This window comes from Danio aesculapii, chromosome 17 (genome assembly GCF_903798145.1).
Source record: "Danio aesculapii chromosome 17, fDanAes4.1, whole genome shotgun sequence".
NCBI lineage: Eukaryota > Metazoa > Chordata > Actinopteri > Cypriniformes > Danionidae > Danio > Danio aesculapii.
In genome coordinates this window covers 18,486,075-18,506,279 of record NC_079451.1, presented here as the reverse complement: position 1 = coordinate 18,506,279, position 20,205 = coordinate 18,486,075, and the positions used below count along the sequence as shown (strand labels likewise).

The 20,205-nt window shown below is 38.2% G+C and overlaps 1 protein-coding gene across 1 annotated transcript in view; it reads left to right on the top strand.

The window, feature by feature from the left end:
• fut8a (fucosyltransferase 8a (alpha (1,6) fucosyltransferase)) overlaps positions 1-19,927 on the top strand; it is a 163,010-nt gene extending 143,083 nt beyond the window's left edge. Inside the window, exons 7-11 of the mRNA XM_056476916.1 lie at positions 1,252-1,489; positions 8,591-8,837; positions 11,986-12,162; positions 15,345-15,495; positions 18,570-19,927. Coding sequence (XP_056332891.1) covers positions 1,252-1,489; positions 8,591-8,837; positions 11,986-12,162; positions 15,345-15,495; positions 18,570-18,902 — 1,146 coding nt within the window. The 3' untranslated portion in view covers positions 18,903-19,927. The remainder of the gene's footprint in view (positions 1-1,251; positions 1,490-8,590; positions 8,838-11,985; positions 12,163-15,344; positions 15,496-18,569) is intronic.
• Positions 19,928-20,205: the final 278 nt, after the last annotated feature.

Here is a 20,205-nt window from a genome sequence, read left to right as displayed (position 1 = left end):
ATATAAACACAAGCATATTGACAACACAAAAAAGTGCAACAGTCTAACAATATTTGTATTAATTGATTTAATTTAATATTAACCTCATCCAATGAGACTGGTGGACAATGTTTATTGCACACGTCTATTTTTGGTTTAATTTTGGATTCGTCCTCTATGCTCAGTTGTGTATGATTTTTTTAATCTTTTTAAAAAACGCTTAGGGTTAGGGTTTTGATGTACATGAGTGTCGTAAAGGTTTCAAAGTTTACCATGATGCCGTAAAATCAATCTGCTGCAACTGACGCTATTAATATTGAATATTACAATTTATATTATTAATAAAATGTAAACACCCCAAGAGTCACAATCCAAGGATTAAAAGGCTGATGACTTTTTATTTGCATGTTTTTTTTTTATGTATGGCTGCGGTCACACTAGAGTTTGAGCTTGCGAAATTCTGTTGTACTGCGCTGCGAAAGTGAGCGGGATTAAACAAGATGAAAAGACATTAAAATAGCGAACGATTGGTCCATGTTTTAAATTCCTCACGCAATCATGTGATGCGATTTCGCAGGTCAGAGTTCAGCAAGCTTGAACTTTCCAAAGCAGTGAACTGCGAAACTTTTCACTCAAGCTTGCGTTTCCAGTCTGACACATTCGCGTGCGTATGAATGGAAGTCTGTGGGAAGAAAAGTCCAATGTGACCGCAGCTTAACTTGTAAACACTACTTCTGTAGGTTATGGATAAAATACGGTAACTCTGATAGTTCAATCAAATTTTTTTGATCACCAAGTGACCCCCCACTCCACCCTACATTGTCCCAAGACCCCCACTTTGGGAACCACTACTATAAACAATGAAATTGTCAAATTGACCTGTGAACATCATTATCATAATCACATTTTCCACAACACTGGAGATTGTCGACACTTTATAGGCATGTTCGTGAACCTAAATGAGAAATTCTCACAAGACTTAAAACTAAAATACATAATTAAATAATTAAACAAACAAACAGATAAGGTTTACCAGTGTTTCCGACCACTCCAACTTTGTTACTTTTCAAATTACTCGCAACATAATATTAAGGGCTATCAGATCAAGAAACCTATTGCACAATAAAATGTTGTATAGTACAGTATCGTACTTCTCTTCTACTGTATACATTGTAGTTGATCCATTTTAGTGGATCTAGAAGGTAGTTTTTAGTGTATGTGTAAAAAGCTCTTCACACTCCTCTGTCTTTCTGTGCTGATCTGTATCCACAGAACCCTCAGGACTGCAGCAAGGCTCGTAAGCTGGTGTGTAACATCAATAAGGGTTGTGGTTACGGCTGCCAGCTGCATCATGTGGTCTACTGCTTCATGATCGCCTATGGCACACAGCGGACGCTCATACTGGAGTCGCAGAACTGGCGCTATGCCACCGGAGGATGGGAGACCGTCTTCAAACCCGTCAGCGACACTTGCACTGACCGCACAGGGGCCTCCACTGGACACTGGTCTGGTTAGTAACAAAAATGTAAACTTAAACGAGAATGAAAAACATAATCTACACCCAATAATAGTATGAGTGAAATGAGTAAGAGTTAGCCTAAAATGTAGGAATATAATATTGAAGAATACACAGTAAATAGATTATGACAAAATCATTATTTATTTATTTTTTCATCTGTTTACATTGTATTATTTACAATATTTTCACATTCAGATTACCTTTGCTATCATCTGCCGTTTAGCTCATCTTTAAAAATGTGAATCATTTAATGTTAATGTAACTTAGTCACAATAAATATCCTTTTTTCATACTGTATGTTTTGTTGTGTACAGTACGTACATGGCTGTACATATTGCGATGTGCAAATTTGCAGATCGTGCTAATTTATATAGTGTAATCAACACAATACAGGCTCATTGTGAAAATCATTCATTCATTCATTTTTTTTCAGCTTAGTCCCTTTATTAATTCGGGGTCACCACAGTGGAATGAACCGCCAACTTATCCAGCACATGTTTTACGCAGCGGATGCCCTTCCAGCCGCAACCCATCTCTGGGAAACATCCATACACACTCACCCACACTCATACACTATGGACAATTTAGCCTACCCAATTCACCTGTACCGCATGTTTTTGGACTCTGGGGGAAACCGGAGCACCCGGAGGAAACCCACACGAACGCAGGGAGAACATGCAAACTCCACACAGAAACGCCAACCGACCCAGCCGAGGCTCGAACTGGCGACCTTCTTGCTGTGAGGTGACAGCACTACCTACTGCGCCACTGCGTTGCCCCTCATTGTGAAAATATACCCCCGTAAACATTTCTGGAGAGCGCAAATTTTTTAGCCAGAGCTTTGTATGGGGTTGGGGGTTTGGGGGTGTCCATGCCATCCCTAGCAGCATTGGCCATATTGCCCATGCATAAATCCCCCACTGCAGAGAGGAGTTAACTGCAATGATGGGGTTCAAGTCTGGTGAGGAATGGTTCCTTGTGGTAAGATCTGAAAATGTGGTAAAAAAAAATCAGGCGGCTGAGAGGATTTTTCTTTTTCTGGGTTAAAAATCTTTTTCGAATGGCGCTCAGGAGAGAAATTTGAGATCTGAAAAAGCATACACTATGGCCTCTGGTGGATTCACGAAAACAAAAACTGCAAAACAATTTACCTCCTAGGACATATTTTGCGCTCCCCAGAAAATATATTTAGGGGTACGTATCAATAATGAGCCTGGGTTGCATTAACAAGATTGACTTGTTGTATTTTTTTTTTTTTTTTTTAATAAAATTTTAATATTGGTCATTTATTATTGTATGTCAAACCACACAAAACAATTATCATCTGATCAGTTTGGGCAGAATTTGAATATTATTGCATTCCTCATTTTCACTGAAATGTGGCAGATGGTCAAGTGACTTATAGTGATCTTGAGGATGTTATAACTGTCTCTGGGATGATTTTGATTCCTAATTTTGGCCACAACCTTTTCTGTGTTTCAGCAAATTGGATTTTTTGGTGACACTTATTTTGGAAAAATGCCTTGAAAACCCAACAATACACTCTGGGTATTGGGTATAACAGAAAAACCTACAATTATTACCTCTTCCCAACAGGGAAAACTGTTTTATGTAGAACGCATAATTACTGTACAGACCTCCTAGTTTTTCACAAATTTTGTGCGAATTTATTTATTTATTTTTTTATAAAATTGACTGATTTCGTGGTGGATTATTATATTATATTATATTATATTATATTATATTATATTATATTATATTATATTATATTATATTATATTATATTATATTATATTATATTATATTATATTTATTATATTATATTTATTATAATAGAATAATTAATATATATATTATATATATAATATATTAATTATTATTTACCATAGCCTACTATGTTAGGTGTGCAATGTGATACAATGACACAAATCATAAAAAGCTTCTTTATTTTGGTCTCTAGTCAATACAAGATCTAAAACTATAGGGATTAGGCCAAAGAAAGGTTGTAAACTTTTATTTTCATCCATGATCTTACTTTCTCCCTGATTTCACACCACGGAGCATGTGTGTATGCAACATCTAAAAGTCATGTAAAGTAATTTGCAAATTAATTAATGTTGGGAATTGGATGTTTAATTAGTTTATTTACATTTTTTGTTATTATTTTGCGTTTAAATTATGAATTTTGCAGGATCACAAGAATCTGATACTTTTTTTGATTTTGCGTTGGTTTTAGCGATCGCAAAAGACCAGGGGGTCTGCTGTATATGGTGTAATGGCTTTGCAATCAAAACAATGTTGTTATAATGATAGTCAAAAGGACAAAAACAGACATGAAAATAATGAAAGGTAGTAAATTTGAGCAATAAACAAGGATTAAAATAACTTTAATATACTTAATCTGTTTTTAAATTATGAATATTCCATTTTTATTTCATATAATGAAATATTTTCCCATTTTTTTCTCAGCACTTGTTGTCATATCACCTATTAATACTGTTAATGCAGTGTGCTCAGTTATTTTATTTATATATATTTTTTCCACAAATGCAACTCAATTCAAGAACATTCGTTCAACAACAGACCATTTTGAAATGTTAATCAGGCAAACACACTAATGGCCGTTTGCTAATGGTCATTTAATACACACTAGCCCTGTTTAAGAGTCTGTCTAATAGGCTGAATCGAGCGTTCAGGGGAAACTCTCTACAGCTGGAGTGAACCTGCTGTGCTCTTAAAAGGCAAAGTGAAGGGGAAGGAGAGACTGTCTATAAAACATGAAAGAAATGACCTCAAAACAAAGCAGCACTTTCCCATCACTCTTTCCTCCCAGAGGACACAATCTCTCTTAGTTTGCCCTTAAGCCTGAGAGTTTCTGCGCTCAGCGGCCCTGCGAGATTGACAGAAATGGAGAATGAGCAAGAGAATGATATTAAACATGCTATTCCAACTCATTACTTTACATTCATGCGCTTGGCAGGCACTTTTATCCAAAGCGACTTGCAATGTATCCAAAATGGAGCTCGAAGTTGGCTCTTTTTTTCCTAAGCATTCAAACCCATGACCTTGCTGGTACCATCAGTTTTCACCCATTAACATTTTGGCTTCTCATAATGTACGTACATACTGCTTATGTTTAAATTAAATCAGGCTAATTCCAGCGCATCTTTCGAGAGATGTTCCTTAATACTGTACATAGCATAACCCAGTTAATGCCTCTAGTTATGACACACGGGGTCAAAGGCCAAGCGAAATCCTTTAGGATAATCCTGCCGACGTTTAGAGCAAATACCGCCACAAACATGCACACTATACGCTCGCGGCATTAAAATGAAGCAGTGGTACACACTTGCACAGACAGCATGAATTAAAAATAATAAAGAAGCCTCCTCCTCTGAAGCCCTCCCCCCTTCAATTTATTCATCAGGATGCAAGGACAAGATGTAATTTAGATTCTCTCGCAGCTCTAATGAGGATGAGAGAGAGAGAGAGCTATTTTGTTTATCAGTGCAATGAGGGGTGCTGGGCTGGAAAAACCTCATCCCCATGCAAAGAGCCTAACAGCAAGGTTATATAAGAACGGCTTGGGAGTTTCTCCGGCACTTCTTTGTGTAGAAAAAAAATACTTTTTAACATTTAATGCTGCATAAGGCATAATTTAAACCTGCCGTGCAAAGTTTCTGAAGACGGTTTTCCCTGATAAAAGGTTTTTTTTTCTTTCTTCCTGTTGCTTCATCCTTGTGATTGAACAATATGGATTTTTCAATCGTTATTGGCTTCTGATCTGGATGTGCACATATTTATCATGCCCGGCTCAAATTAATGTGCATATATACAGTTTAATCAATAGCAGAGAGCTTTATAATCAGATTTAAGGATTTGTAAATCCTGTACATACAGCATTACATTAAAATTGCAGATCAAATTCATTCATTTATTTGTTTTCCTTCAGCTTAGTCCCTTTATTCATCAGGGATTTCTACAGCGATATGAACCGCCAACTTATCCAGCAAATGTTTTACACAGCAACCCAGTACTAGGAAACAACCATACACAATCATACACACATACACTAGGCCAATTTAGTTGTTAGTTTATTCAGTTCACCTGTACCGCATGTCTTTGGACTGTGGGGAAAACTGGAGGAAACCCACGAAAACACGAGAAGCACATGCAAACTCCACACAGAAATGCCAACTGACCTAGCCGAGACTCGAACCAGCAACCTTCTTGCAGTGAGGCGACAGTGTTAACTGAACCATCGTGTCGCCCTGCAGATCAAATTATTTGTGATTATTTAAATAACATAATAATAATATGTTTGTGTATGTGTGTGTGTGTGTGCTAGTTTCGGTCTGTTTCTGAAGCTTAAGTACTAGAACAGGGGTCACCAATCTCGGTCCTGGAGGGCCGGTGTCCCTGCAGGGTTTAGCTCCAGCTTGCCTCAACACACCTGCCTGGATGTTTCAAGTATACCTAGTAAGACCTTGATTAGCTTGTTCAGGTGTGTTTGATTAGGGTTGGAGCTAAAATCTGCAGGACACCGGCCCTCCAGGAACAAGTTTGGTGACCCCTGTACTAGAACATGACATTAGGAGTGTAAAAAATGAATTGGCAAGTCTAAACCAAAAGTACATTTTAGTGCGTCATGCATTTTTTTTGTGTAAAATATGTTAAATATTCATTTTATATCTATTTTAGGACTGTTGGCTGCTATAAAGCATGAAATTATCAAGTTGACTTGTGAACATCAAATTCATAAACATCTAGGGTCGCATATTAAGCTGTAAAATGATTGTAACAAACAAGAAAGTAGTGGGGTGCTTGAATGATATACAGTAAATATATACAGTGGATGAGGTTGTTTTGAGAACTTGTGTATCAAAAACAAAGCTGCTCAGTTATTGACCTTATTTTTCACTTAAGAGCGGGTGCATTGTGTCGAGCCTTCTGGTCTCATTCACTTTCATTGATTTTTAGCCAGAGGCAACAGATCGCTGCTTCTAGATGTCGCAACTGACATTCCTTCATTCATTGTTTTTTCGGCTTAGTCCCGTTATTAGTCTATGGTCGCCACAGCGAAATGAACCGGCAAATTATCCAGCATATGTTTTACACAGTGGATGCCCTTCCAGCTGCAACCCATCACTGGGAAACACTATACACTCATTAATTCAGACATACACTATGGACAGTTTAGCTCACCAAATTCACCTACAGTGGATGTCTTTGGAGGAAACCCACGGGAACAGGGGGAGAACATGCAAACTCCACACAGAAATGCCAACTGACCCAGCCGAGGCTCGAACCAGCGACATTCTTGCTGTGAGGCAATCGTGCTACCCACTGCGCCACCGTGATGCTCTGCAAACGGACATTTCTGATGTTATTTGTATCTCAATTTTAATTTATTGTGATGAACACACTGGTTTATTGTCTGACCATTTGCTATCATTTGTTATTCCTAGTCATCTTTCCCATTAGCATATTACAGTAAATGGTTCTAAGACAATCACAGAAAAGGGCTTATTAAGGTAAATAATCAGGACATTTTTATGCATCACGCCGAGGTAAAGTGTCATATCTGAACACACAAGCAGTCATAAGTGTCAATTTTTGGAAATTAGCATTTATACATCATCTGAAAGCTGAATAAATAAACTTTCCATTGATGTGTAGTTTTTTAGGATAAAAAAATATGCAACTATTTAAAAAAAAAATAGGATTCAAATGTTTTTTTTTTATTGTATGAAATTGCCTTTAACATTGTTTAAATGAAGTTCTTAGCAATGCATATCAATAACAAAAAATAAGCTTTGATATACTTACAGTATGAAATTTACCAAATACTGTGCTCAGCATAATTGAGCACATCCCAGTTTGAAAATGCATTTCTTAGTGAATATAGGCAAAGTATTTTGGTGCATTTAAACAAAACAGATTTATTAAACAGATATATTTATTTAAAAAATATTTTAGTCACCAAACATATTTAGAAATTGAAAGACAATACAATTAAATTCAACCAAAATATTACAAAAAAAATTTACAACCTACAAAATTTCAACTAAATTTTTCTAATTTTTTGCTTCTCTTGAATTTTCCTCTTTTTAAATTTGTATTTAATATTTTCCTATAACATATCAATTTGGCTGTACTAGTTTTTGGACCGTTATCGTAAGTAATTTAGTTAGATAAGCTCCAGATTTGGCTATAGTACTGACTAATCTAATGTATATGCACAAATATAATATTGTATACTGTAGCTTTCAATTAAAAACATGAATTTATATATGCTGAGCACTGTATCTTCATAAAACATGATTTTTGCTTAATATCCTTTTCATAAATAACAATATCCTTAATTATCCATATTTATTTATATTTAATTCATCCTTAATTATCCAATATCCTATCCATATTTGCTAAAAAATAAAAATCCATCGCTTTAAGACTGTTTAAGGACGTTGTGGTGACCCTGAGTATAACAGTATTCCAACTCTCAGAGGTATTTGCCATTTTATTTTGAGATATTTTGCCATTTATTTGTAATATTTTCCCTAAAGCCTGAAACATACTCTTGGCGTTCATGTGAATGTAAGCACATAATAACACATCCAAAGTAATGACACAGATATTTGAAGGGAACTTCATCACCTCGCCCCCTTAAGGGTTTGTTATCACGACAATAATACAGGAACGTGTGTGAAGTACAGTGTGTGTGTATACGTTCCGACAAAACGTGCACCTTCAAAAGATTGTAAGTCATTTTGGATAAAACCGACTGCTGAAATCATTAATATAATTTAATGTAAGTATCCGTGGGAATATGCGTCTATTTTAATACCTTGGTGTTGTATGTTTTTGGCCTGAGGGTGTTCTTTTTTTTTTCTCTCCCGCTCTCACATTTTCAGCCCACACACTTAACTGTGCGCGCAGCTTCACTGTCAAGCTTTATTGACTTGCCAATTGTAAATTAATCTCCTATCGGAAAAACATGTTGAGCCAATTTACATTCCATATTGCAATATTTAATCTCTCCAGGGCATTCCTTTGTCTTTTTCGCTCATTGTCTTTTGCATTTGTGTGTAGGTGAAGCAAATGACCGGGACGTTCAGGTTATTGAGTTGCCCATCGTGGACAGTCTTCACCCTCGTCCACCTTACCTGCCCCTGGCCATCCCGGAAGATCTCGCAGACCGGCTTCAGAGGCTACACGGAGACCCTCCTGTGTGGTGGGTGTCTCAGTTCGTCAAGTACCTGATCCGCCCTCAGGCATGGCTCATGAAGGAAATGCAGGAGGTCACCACCAAACTGGGCTTCAAGCATCCTATTATAGGGTAAGACATTACACATACAGACATGATACAGGGCAGTCCAAAGCAGTCAGACAGCTACATATTTCATTGTTTTTGTTAGTAGACCTAATACCTAGGAGTTGAATACACAGTGCAATCCAAACCAGTTAGATGACTACATGTCTCACAGTTTTTTGTTAGTAGACCTAAGACCAAGTTTAATAGATATTACTAAGATAAAATATATATAGTATTTCTAGTAAACATCTTAGAGGTTGGTATAACTATAAAATAGATGTTATTTAGGCTGTGGTTCCCAAAACACACACACAAAAAAAAGAATAGACCCACACGCAGATTTGTATACATGCTTTATGAGGACTTTCCATAGGTGTAATGTATTTTATACTGTAAAATTGCTTATTATATGGACTTTCCCTACCCCTACTCCTAAACCGAACTCTCACAGAACATTTTGCACCCACTTTGAATGTTATCACTCGATTGAATGGGGGTTATCAGTGGTTATCAGCTGATAGATATGGGCCAGTAGGGGCCTTCTGCGCCTACTGGTAGGCTCAAAAGGCTGTTATCATCCATTCACATGGTTAATCAGCTATACTAATAGAGAAGATTCCAGATCAAGATCTGTTTTTACATTGCTGTGATGGTTGGGTTTAGGGTTGGGGTAGGGGTAGACGTTAATAAAATACAATTAATGGGAAATTTAATAAATAATATAAATAATTCTCGTTAACTTCCAGCCACAGCCATATGTGATTTATAGCTGATTAACCATGTGGTTGGATGATAACAGCCTTCTGAGCCCACCAGTTGGCACTGAAGGCCCCTACTGGCCCATTTCTATTAGCTGATAACCACTGGTAATGCCCATTCAATCGAGATGGATCCAAGTGCAAGTGACCAAATTTGCCCACTGGCCTCTATCCATCATGGCATCCTAACCATCACCATATCATAATTGCCTTCATCACTCCACCAATCAGCTGGTGGGTGGTGTGCAGTCTGGTGGAATATGGCTGCCACTACGTCATCCAGGTAGATGCTGCACACTGGTGCTGGATGAGGAGATTTCCCCCTTCCCCCCAAAAATGTGTAAAGTGCTTTGAGTGTCCAGAAATGTGCTTTATAAATTAAATGAATTATTATTATTATTATTATTATTATTATTAATGTGAATTTAATTAATATTATTATTGTTATTATTAAGTGAAGTCTTTATTAAGACCAGAGGTCGTAGATGAATAGGTGTAAGAAAGAGCTCCACCGAAAACAGCTCACTAGTAGCCGAACGACATACCAGAAACGTGAGCCGATAAGTCCCGAAGACACAAGACCAGGTAGAACAGCTCGGGAACAGGTAATCCTGCGCAACACCAAAGAGAGTCCTGACAAGACACGCAAGCAGCGTGAACAAACAATAACGAACTGACAAAGAAACGCCACTCAGATATAGGCTCAGTAACTAACAACAGCTGAAGCGGCTAATCAGAACAGCTGATGGGGTTGAATTAATTAATAAAACCACACAACCACAACCACACAGAGACATACAAAAACAAACGCATGTGGTGGTAAGCAAAACATAACCATGTGACAACAACACTGACAACCACAGAAAGTGCTCACAAACCTACAACCATGTCTTTATACAATTTTTTAGTTGTAAAACTCAAACATTTTGCGTGATGCAACATCCTTCAGTCATTTTCCTTCGGCTTAGTCGCTTTAGTAATCAGGGGTCGCCACAGCGGAATGAACCGCCAACTATTCCAGCATATGTTTTACGCAGCAAATGCCCTTCCAGCTACAGCCCAGCACTGGGAAACACCCATACACTCTCACACACACTCATACACTACTTACAATTTAGCTTATTCAATTCACCTATAGCGCATGTGTTTGGACTGTGGGGGAAATGGTAGAACCCGGAGGAAACCCACGTGAACAAGGGGAGGACATGCAAACTCCACACAGAAACGCCAGATGACCCAGCCAGGGCTTGAACCACCGACCTTCTTCCTGTGAGGCGATCGTGCTTACCACTGCGCCACTGTACCGCAAAGTTGCAACTTAACTAGGTTAATTAGGTTAACTAGGCAAATTAGTTTAAAAAGGAAAGTCTTTAGACAACAGTGGTTTATTCTGTAGTCCATGTTTCTCAACCACGTTCCTGGAGGACCACCAGCTCTGCACATTTTCCATGTCTTCTTCACCAAACACACCTGATTCAGATCATTAGCTTATTAGCAGAGACTGGAAGACCTGTAATGGGTGTGACAGACAAAAGAGATATCCAAAACATGCAGTGCTGGTGGTTTTCCAGGAATGTGGTTGAGAAACACTGCTGTAGTGTAATTATATTGGAGCTAATATTGACCTTAAATGTTATTTAAAAACATGTTAAAAAATTCTTTTATTCCAGGCAAACTACAAGAAATAAGAATTTCCCCAAAAGAAAAAAACATATAATAGGAAATACAATATAAAAATTGCCTTGCTCTGTTAAAAATCACCTGGGAAATATTTGATAAATATTAAAAATAAACATTATTAATTGTATATATAGTAGAGAAAGGGAAAGTTATTTTAATTGGAGATGTTTAATGTGATACTGATCACTTTTTTTATTATATATAAATATAATTCAGTCAGTACAATTCCAACGGTGGAAATAGTATAGCAGAAATAAGCCAACATATGTGGTTAAAGCTATGATGTAAACCTCAGACTGAGGAAGCACAGGTTTTGAATGCATTTATGTATGAAAGAGTGCGGGAAGGAGAGAAGGAGAGAAACCCTTTCACACCATCCACCAACCACTGCTCCGACAATCAATCTCCACTTACACCCACTTTGCTCTCTTCTGGGAGCTCAAGCATCACAGCCATCTTTCTGTCTCTATCTCTCTCACACACACACTGTCCTTTCTTTCCATGTCATCTTTTTATTCAGCCGCACATCCTTGCACTCACACATAGACACATAATAGTTGGCATTTTCAGAAAATCGGCACCCCAAAGCGTAAAACCTTTAAACATCCGTTCAAAAATCGAGAGAAATTGTATTCTGCAGCTCTGTATTTTTTCCTGTTCTTTGTTGACCTTGAATCCCTTTCTCATATGGACACACACAATCAGCCTGACCCAGGTATTGCTCCTCTCTCCAGGGTGCATGTGCGCCGGACAGATAAGGTAGGGACGGAGGCAGCTTTCCACCCCATAGAAGAGTACATGGTGCATGTGGAGGATCACTACCAGAGTCTGGCACAACGCATGCATGTGGACAAGAAACGGGTTTACCTCGCCACTGATGACCCCTCACTACTGCAAGAAGCCAAGACCAAGTGAGTACAGTTCATCTAATCTGGCTTATCCCAATTCAGCTGATCTTGTTTTAAAGCACAGGTGTCAAATCTGGTTCCTGGAGGACTGCAACTCTGCTCAGTTTAGTTTTAACCATGCTTCAACACACTTACCTGTAGGTTTCAAACAAGCCTGAAGTGCTCAATTATTTTTGATCAGGTGTGTTTAATTTGGGTTAAAAAATAGGGTTTTCAAAAATGAAAATCACCTCATCATTTACTCTCCCTCATGAGGTTTTAAACCATACGAGTTCTGTTGAACACAAAAGAAGATGTCTTGAAAAATGCTGATTGCTGGCATTCATCAACATCCATAGTAGTGTAATGGAGGCCAGCTAGTGAAGGGCTGTGCAGGTAAACCGTTAGAGGACATGGTCTTTAGCCTCCTTTTTAAAGCAACCGACTCCCATTCATAGAATCGCCAGTTCGATCCCAGCTTAGACCGGGTTGGGTGCAGTAGGACCGGTAAGTTACACGTGGGGGCTCGTCCGGGATTGGAATGAGAAATGTAACAAAGGCCAGTTATAATGCTATACATGTAAACCTCTGCTGACATTTAAAGGTGCTTTAGCGACAGACGCTAGAGGCCATGGTCTTTAGCCTTTTTGTTAGAGCAACCGACTCCTATACGAAGATCAGCTCAGAGCAGTAGGTTATACGTGGGGGCTCATCAACGAAGGGATTGAGGTTTAGTGGGGTAGATGTAACAGAGGCCAGTTAGAGAAGTGCTATGCAAGTAAACCTCACTCCTCTGACCTCTAAAGGTGCTCTAGCAACAGACGCTAGAGGCCATGGACTTTAGCCTCCTTGTTAGAGCAACCGACTCCCATTCAAAGAATCGCCAGTTCAATCCCAGCTTAGACAGGGTTGGGTGCAGCAGGACCGGTGAGTTACATGTGGGGGCTCGTCTGGGATGGAAGTGAGGTTTGGGGGATGAGTGTAACGGAGGCCAGCTAGTGAAGTGTTATGCAGGTAAACCTCACTCCTCTGACCTCTAAAGGTACTCTAGCGACAGATGCCAGAGGCCATGGTCTTCAGCCTCCTATAGAGCAATCGACTCCCATACAAAGGTTCGTTGGTTCAATTCCAGCTCACACTGGGTTGGGTGCAGTAGGAAAAATAAAATCACAACAGAAGTCCCAATGGCTCACAGCAAGCACCATTTTACAAAATATCTTCTTTTGTGTTGAACAGAAGAAAGATACTCAAATTGGTTTGGAACTAGTGAAAGTTGAGTAAATGATAACAGAATTAAAAATTTTGGTGAAATATGTTGTTTAAAGTAAAAAAAAAACGGTATGTTTAGGGATTTAAAATGGAAAATAAGACAAAAAGAATTGTTACGAATATATTTTAAAACGTTCTTTCAAAAATTATATTCTGTCATCGTTTACACTCTCTCATGTGTTTCAAACCAACTTATTTTTTTCTTTTGTTGATCACTAAAGAAGATATTTTCATCAACTCTACTGGTCACTACTGGTTTCCAACATTCTTCAAAATATCTTCTTTTGTGTTAATCAGAAAAAAGAACTCTTTTAAGAGAAGTAATTCATGAGTCATCTGGTTGACCTGTCTGTTTACACTTTTAATCAGCATCCTTCCCAGCATTGTCATTAAATTAAAGCCTTTGATTGGCTTATTAAAAGCCTGTTCACACCAAAGACAATATCTATAGGTTTTATTTTATGATAATAGTTAAATCCACACTACAGATTTACAGATGACACAGAAGAATGATAACTTAAGAATTACTCTTCTTAGCCTTTTTTTCAGCAGACAAACGATAAAATCATTGATGGCCAATCAGAATCTATTCACATTTATAGAGCTTCAGTGTTTAAAGTGACAGATGACACAACAGACTCACATATAGCAGCATTCACGCAACAGCCCAGCAAGCATTTTTTGTTTTTAAAGGATGTCTAATAGATGTCTAATAGACGTCTAAACATAGTCATCTTGGCCAAAACAAGGCTAAATTTGGACTGTCAGTGAAAATTTATAGACGTCTAAGAATAGGGCGAAACTAGACAAGTCATCAAATAAACAGAAATGAATGATTGCACATACAAAGTCTGTCTAATCTGTCTATTTGTTTTGAGCTATTCTTAGATGTCAATTAGATTTTCACTGACAGCCCAAGTTTAGCCTTGTTTTAGCCAAGATGTCTACTTTTAGATGTCTATTAGACGTCTATTAAACACAAAATTGTTTACTGGGAGCATTCACTTATAATAAACATAATGTTATGATCTGCTTATGTGGATGCTAGCAAAATCATCATTATACATGTCAATTATAGAGTGAACAGGCTTTAAGGTTTACTGCCAGTTGCAGTAAAGTTTGATATTAGCATGATAATATTTGCAATACTTTAATAACAAAGCAATACTTTAACAAAAATGAACAACACAAATATTGGGTAAACAATGTTTGATTAAACTGACCACTTTTTTAATACAAACAAACATTCAAATCCAGAAGAAAATTCCCAAATTTATAATGAGAGGGTATATTTTAGATTAAATTCACGACTTTAAAAGAAAGAAAAAAAGCATAAAATGATTGCAAGCACAATGATGGCCATCTTGTAGTGGTGTCTAAAAGGATTTGGGGCTCTGCATCTTTTGACTTTCACCCTCAGTAGATTCTTCTGTATATCAAGTGTACACACATTTCAAGTGCCATTTCACAAAATCCAGAGTGTAACAGAAGAAATTTGGCAGGCGGCAATTTGTTCACATTTTACACCAAATTTACCTCAGGGGTCAACTTGAGGACACTGACTAGAAAACCTTAAAAAATCATCCTTAGACAACTTGTGTTCATACACTTGTGTGAGCTCTCATTGACAGTATTTTTAAAAAAGCACTGTTATTAATATTTTGTGAACAAATATAGATTTTTTTTATTGTTTTATAGTCTAAAATATATTTAAAATATATATAAGAAAATAATTAAACATGACAATGAACAGTCGTGTATGATTTATAAAGCCATTTAGCCTAAATGCAGCACTGCATGTACACAGCCTTGATGTCATGAGCTTGCTTGAAATTATGCCTAAAAATGCGGTATAATGTAATTTACTGATGTGTGCTGACAAAAGGGCCTTTATTAACTCATGTTTGTATCATTTGTGTGTGTGTGTTTGTATACAGGTACCCTGATTATGAATTTATTAGTGATAATTCCATTTCCTGGTCGGCTGGACTACATAACCGCTACACTGAAAACTCTCTGAGAGGAGTCATCTTGGATATCCACTTCCTATCCAGGACCAACTACTTAGTGTGCACCTTTTCCTCACAGGTAAAGTTTGACCAATTTCTTGTCCATTTCTGACCTGTTGGTATCCCACATGTACATTTTGTCTGTTTCTATTCACTGAACTCTTGTGCTGTCTGAGTTGTGTGAATGTACTAGCCAAGCTCCTACTGTTTTTCTATGGGGGGTCTATTGTTCAGTTTATTTTTGTTCAAAACCTCTTTTTGGGGATTTACTTTAGAGTTTTATTTTTTCTCTCTACTACATTCAACTTTTTTATCGAGCTTCTGCTTTTATGGATAAACTCATATTGTCCACAAATACAATGCAGACTTCATGCTTGGCTTTGAAATGGCATGCTGACTTTATATTTGGTTTGGGATTTAAGTTTTAATGCCAAACATGATGTCTGGCAATAAGTAGTCTTGCAGATCCCAATTTGAATTATCAATAGAAAGTCTGGTGAATTTATTCTGGCCAGAAATCACCCACTAAAGACAGATTCACACTGTACGATTTTTGGCTGTCAGTTTTGACCGCCAAAATCAATTACACTATGATATCTGTGTATTACAAATTGCAATATTTGACTGTTTAGCGCAACATATTTAACACCAGTTGAACAATTGCATGATTTTTTGTGTGTGTGTGTGTTTGAAGCAGAGAGAAGTGCTCAATATTCCACTCTTTGCCAGTGTGCTCCACTCATAGAATATTCATATTCATACAATTTTGCCCAAATGCCACCTAGACTATTTGTCTTTCTTGTTGTAAGGAATTCATTGAATATATAGATCAAGTACAGTGGCTCGTTATATATATCACTAGCCTATAAATAAATGAGTTCATGTAAACATATTGGCATCACTATTATCAAACTCTTTCTTTACTGCTGATTTGTCTCCATTGTAGAGATCTGTAGTCATGTTGAGGACATTTTCACCCACTCGCTTTTTATTTTTACCTTTAAATTTGCAGACAAGTATGTGATACTGATGCCTATAGTCTGTTACACATCAAATCTTCTGCATAGAATAAATACAATCTGCCCTTTACAATAAACAAATCTGCCCTTTACAAAAAAATACTATAAACCCTTTGACGTAATGCTTATTTTGCACACTCAAACCAGTATATTGGAAGCAAAGCGGAGCAGAATTTTCAAAAAGGCACAGTCCAATACCACTCTGGGTTATTTGTCTTTCCTACTGTAATGAATTTCTTGAATACATAGCTCAATTACAGTTGATCTTTGTATAACATACTAGTTTATAAATAAATGTGACAACTAGAGTGGTACATTGAGTTCATGCAAACATATTGACATCAGTGTGATCAAACTCTTTCTTTACTGCTGATTTGTCACCATTGTAGAGATCTGTAGTCATGGTGAGGACATTTTCACCCACTCGCTTTTTACTTTTACCTTTAAATTTGCAGGCACGTGAGATACTGATGCCCACGGTCTGTGACACACCAAGTCTTCTGCATAGAATATATACAATCTGCCTTGTTGTGAGCAGTAACAGTATAAAACCTTAGACATATTGGTTATTTTGCACACTCAAACCAGTGGATTGGAAGCAGAGTGGAGCAGAATCTTTGGAAAGGAACAGTTCAGTCTGTTAAAATGATTATTATTTAATAAGTTCAAAATTATTTATTAACTTCCATTCTGCTCCCACTCCATAAACAAGATCTGGTCACCATCATCCAGTGTATTCAATGGAATAATTAGGTCCAAAGTCTTTGAAGGATTTGCACACTCTGACATAAAATGTCAAGGATGTCAAAGTGTCCCAAGACTTTTAACCAAGATCTGACTAGTGTCATGTTATGGAACAAGGGTACCTACTACCTTTCTGCAGAATCCTGCTCCAACATAGCTTCTGGTATTATTAAGCAGCCCTGAACATCTTGATAAATTGGTTCTGATCTGTACTTCTAGGGTTGGAACTTTAGGAGCAGGATTGGCCAGGATGTCCCTGCAGTCTGTAGCACAATGACGTACTAGATCAGGTCCAATACATCATTGACATTGTAATGGCCACTTAGGTAATGCGCATACTACTGTGACGGTTGGGTTTACGCCCGATTCCCATGGGGCTTCACCGTGGGGCTAATGCGATCGTCATAGCAGCATGAGCCAATGATATTAGTCCACAATCGGCCACTGTCTGAGCTGGGGTATTTGCATAAAGTGATCTGATTGGCTGACGCTTTCATTGGTGCTTGAAAAGTTGATAAATTCCCAACTTCTGCAGCGAGCAACGCTACTGAAGCGGCGCTGATGGACCCACAATTCAGTTTGCCAACGCTTGACGTCACCCATTCAAAGTGATTGTGTAAATGGGGCTGTAAGGGTTGTGGTAGGTGTAGACATTAATAACTGTAAGGGTTGAGTTTGGGTTTGGGGTAAATGTAGATGTTATTAACACACAATGTAATGGGTGATTTAATAGTTAATTTAATAGTCAACCACTCGCGTGCATGTCCACTACAGATTGAACCTGATCCAGTACATCAGGGGTGCTCAACCCTGTTCCTGGAGGTCTACCTACCTACAAAGTTCAACTCCAACCCTGATCAAACACACATGAACCAATTAATTAGGACCTGAACAGCACTTGATAATTACAGGTAGGTGTGTTTGATATGGGTTGCAACTGAAATCTGCAGGAATGGTGTACATCATTGAGCTAAAGGCTGCACCAAGAACACACTCGGATTGGCTACCACCCTATAGTCTTAACTGTAAAGAATCATTCAAATACTACAGGATTTCCAGCTTTACAAATGATAAGGCAAGGATAAGATTTCAAGGCAAGGCAAGCCAAAACTACTGGAAAGGCCAGCTTGTCAGATCCAAACTATTTAAATAAAACAGTGCACCAGACTGTTCTCAAGCACTCTGCGGGTACATTCTTCTAATAGTCCTTAATCTTCACTTCAGCGTTTCAAGAGGAGCACTTAACTATTGTAAAGTCCATTCATCTTTGTCAGGTGCACCTGCAAAGCCTCTCAACTCCCCTCTACCTCAACTCCCCTATACTCAGAAGATTGATCTTGAAAGCAGCTTGTGAACGTGTGTCTCTGTTTACCTTTTCCGCTGTGCACAGGTGTGTCGAGTTGCCTACGAGATCATGCAGACTCTCCACCCGGACGCCTCCTCATACTTCTACTCCCTCGACGACATCTACTACTTCGGTGGACAAAACGCCCACAACCAGATCGCTATCTACCCGCATCAACCACGCAACAGTGACGACATCCCGCTGGAGCCTGGAGACGTGATCGGTGTCGCGGGCAATCATTGGGACGGATACTCCAAGGGAATCAACCGTAAAACGGGCCGCACCGGCCTCTATCCATCTTATAAGGTCAAAGAGAAGATTGAGACAGTGAAGTATCCCACATACCCAGAAGCGGACAAACTTCTCAAGAAACCATAGAGTGAGAATAACACTTAAAAACACTCATTAAACGAGGAAACCCTGGACCACCCGGATGGGAATGCACTTTGCGTGTGTGAATGAGTGAATGTGTGTGTACGTGTGTGTGTGTGTTGTCTAGGGGTTCTTCGAAAGGGTTTTGGGACACCTTCCTAACTCTGGTGCTTGTACCTTGAGTCCCCCTGAAATGGCAATCAGGGTTGTGGAAGACAAAAAAAAAAGGATGAACTCAAGACAACAAACGGAAGGCACTGTACTGTAGGTACTTTCTAATTAATCTCCGGGTAATGAAGGGAACTAAATACGTTTATTTAAGAACACAACTTGAAGAAGTGACTTTGCGACTCCAAACCGATCATGACAAAGGAATCATAAACCCGGGTTTACTCTTGTCCTCCTATGCTCTTATACCTCCTTGTGCACAATGATGGCGTCCTTTACTCTAGCCTCACTCCACCGGTTTCTCTCATGCCATCGCTTCGCCAACTGACACTCCACATCGCACCCATGAGCTATTAATTTCCACTGCCATACTGTGCTTTTAAATGTGACTTCTGCTGTTTTTATTTTCATCGTAAAGTTTTATCAAGTGTATGTGCGCGCGCGTGTGTGTGTATGTGTGTATGAAGTGTGCGGATTGGAAAACGGTGCCTATGAGGGCGATTTACTCACTTTTGCGGAAAGAGTTTTGACTCTGGAGCCTTACGGACCAGCCTTTCCATGCGGATTTACACTCCTCCCCTCCTTTCCACATCGTGTCTTATCCACAGTCCGTCATGTTTTTTAAGAGATCATTTCATGTTATTACATTTTAAAATACGGAACCGATAAGAAAACAACACTTAATATGAAGATAATGATACTAATATTATTAATGATGTTGATGAAGAGAAAGTATAATTACGGTAACAATGACACTCGCTGTCATTATAAATTTTAGTTGATCATGAAGGAGTTGTTCATTGTTTTATGTTTGCGGGCATTGTCTCTTTGGTAAGCAGATCAAATAAACTTGATCAGCCAAACTGGGTTTCAGTCTGTACCTTATTATTGAGTATGTGTGTGTGTTTTGACTGTTCCTAAGGGACAATTGAGTTAAAGCTGACAAGAGCTCCCTTTGGAAGCAATTTAGAGTGTTAAAGGCAAAATTATTCATAATGAAAATGTTCTAATATGTGGATTAGGTTGGCCTGTAATAAATATAATTAGATTTTAAACACAATAGCTTTATTCACTATAAAATCAGCCTGAGGGTTACCCCGGGGGAATTCATAAAATCTAAAATATTAGATTTTCTTTGTTC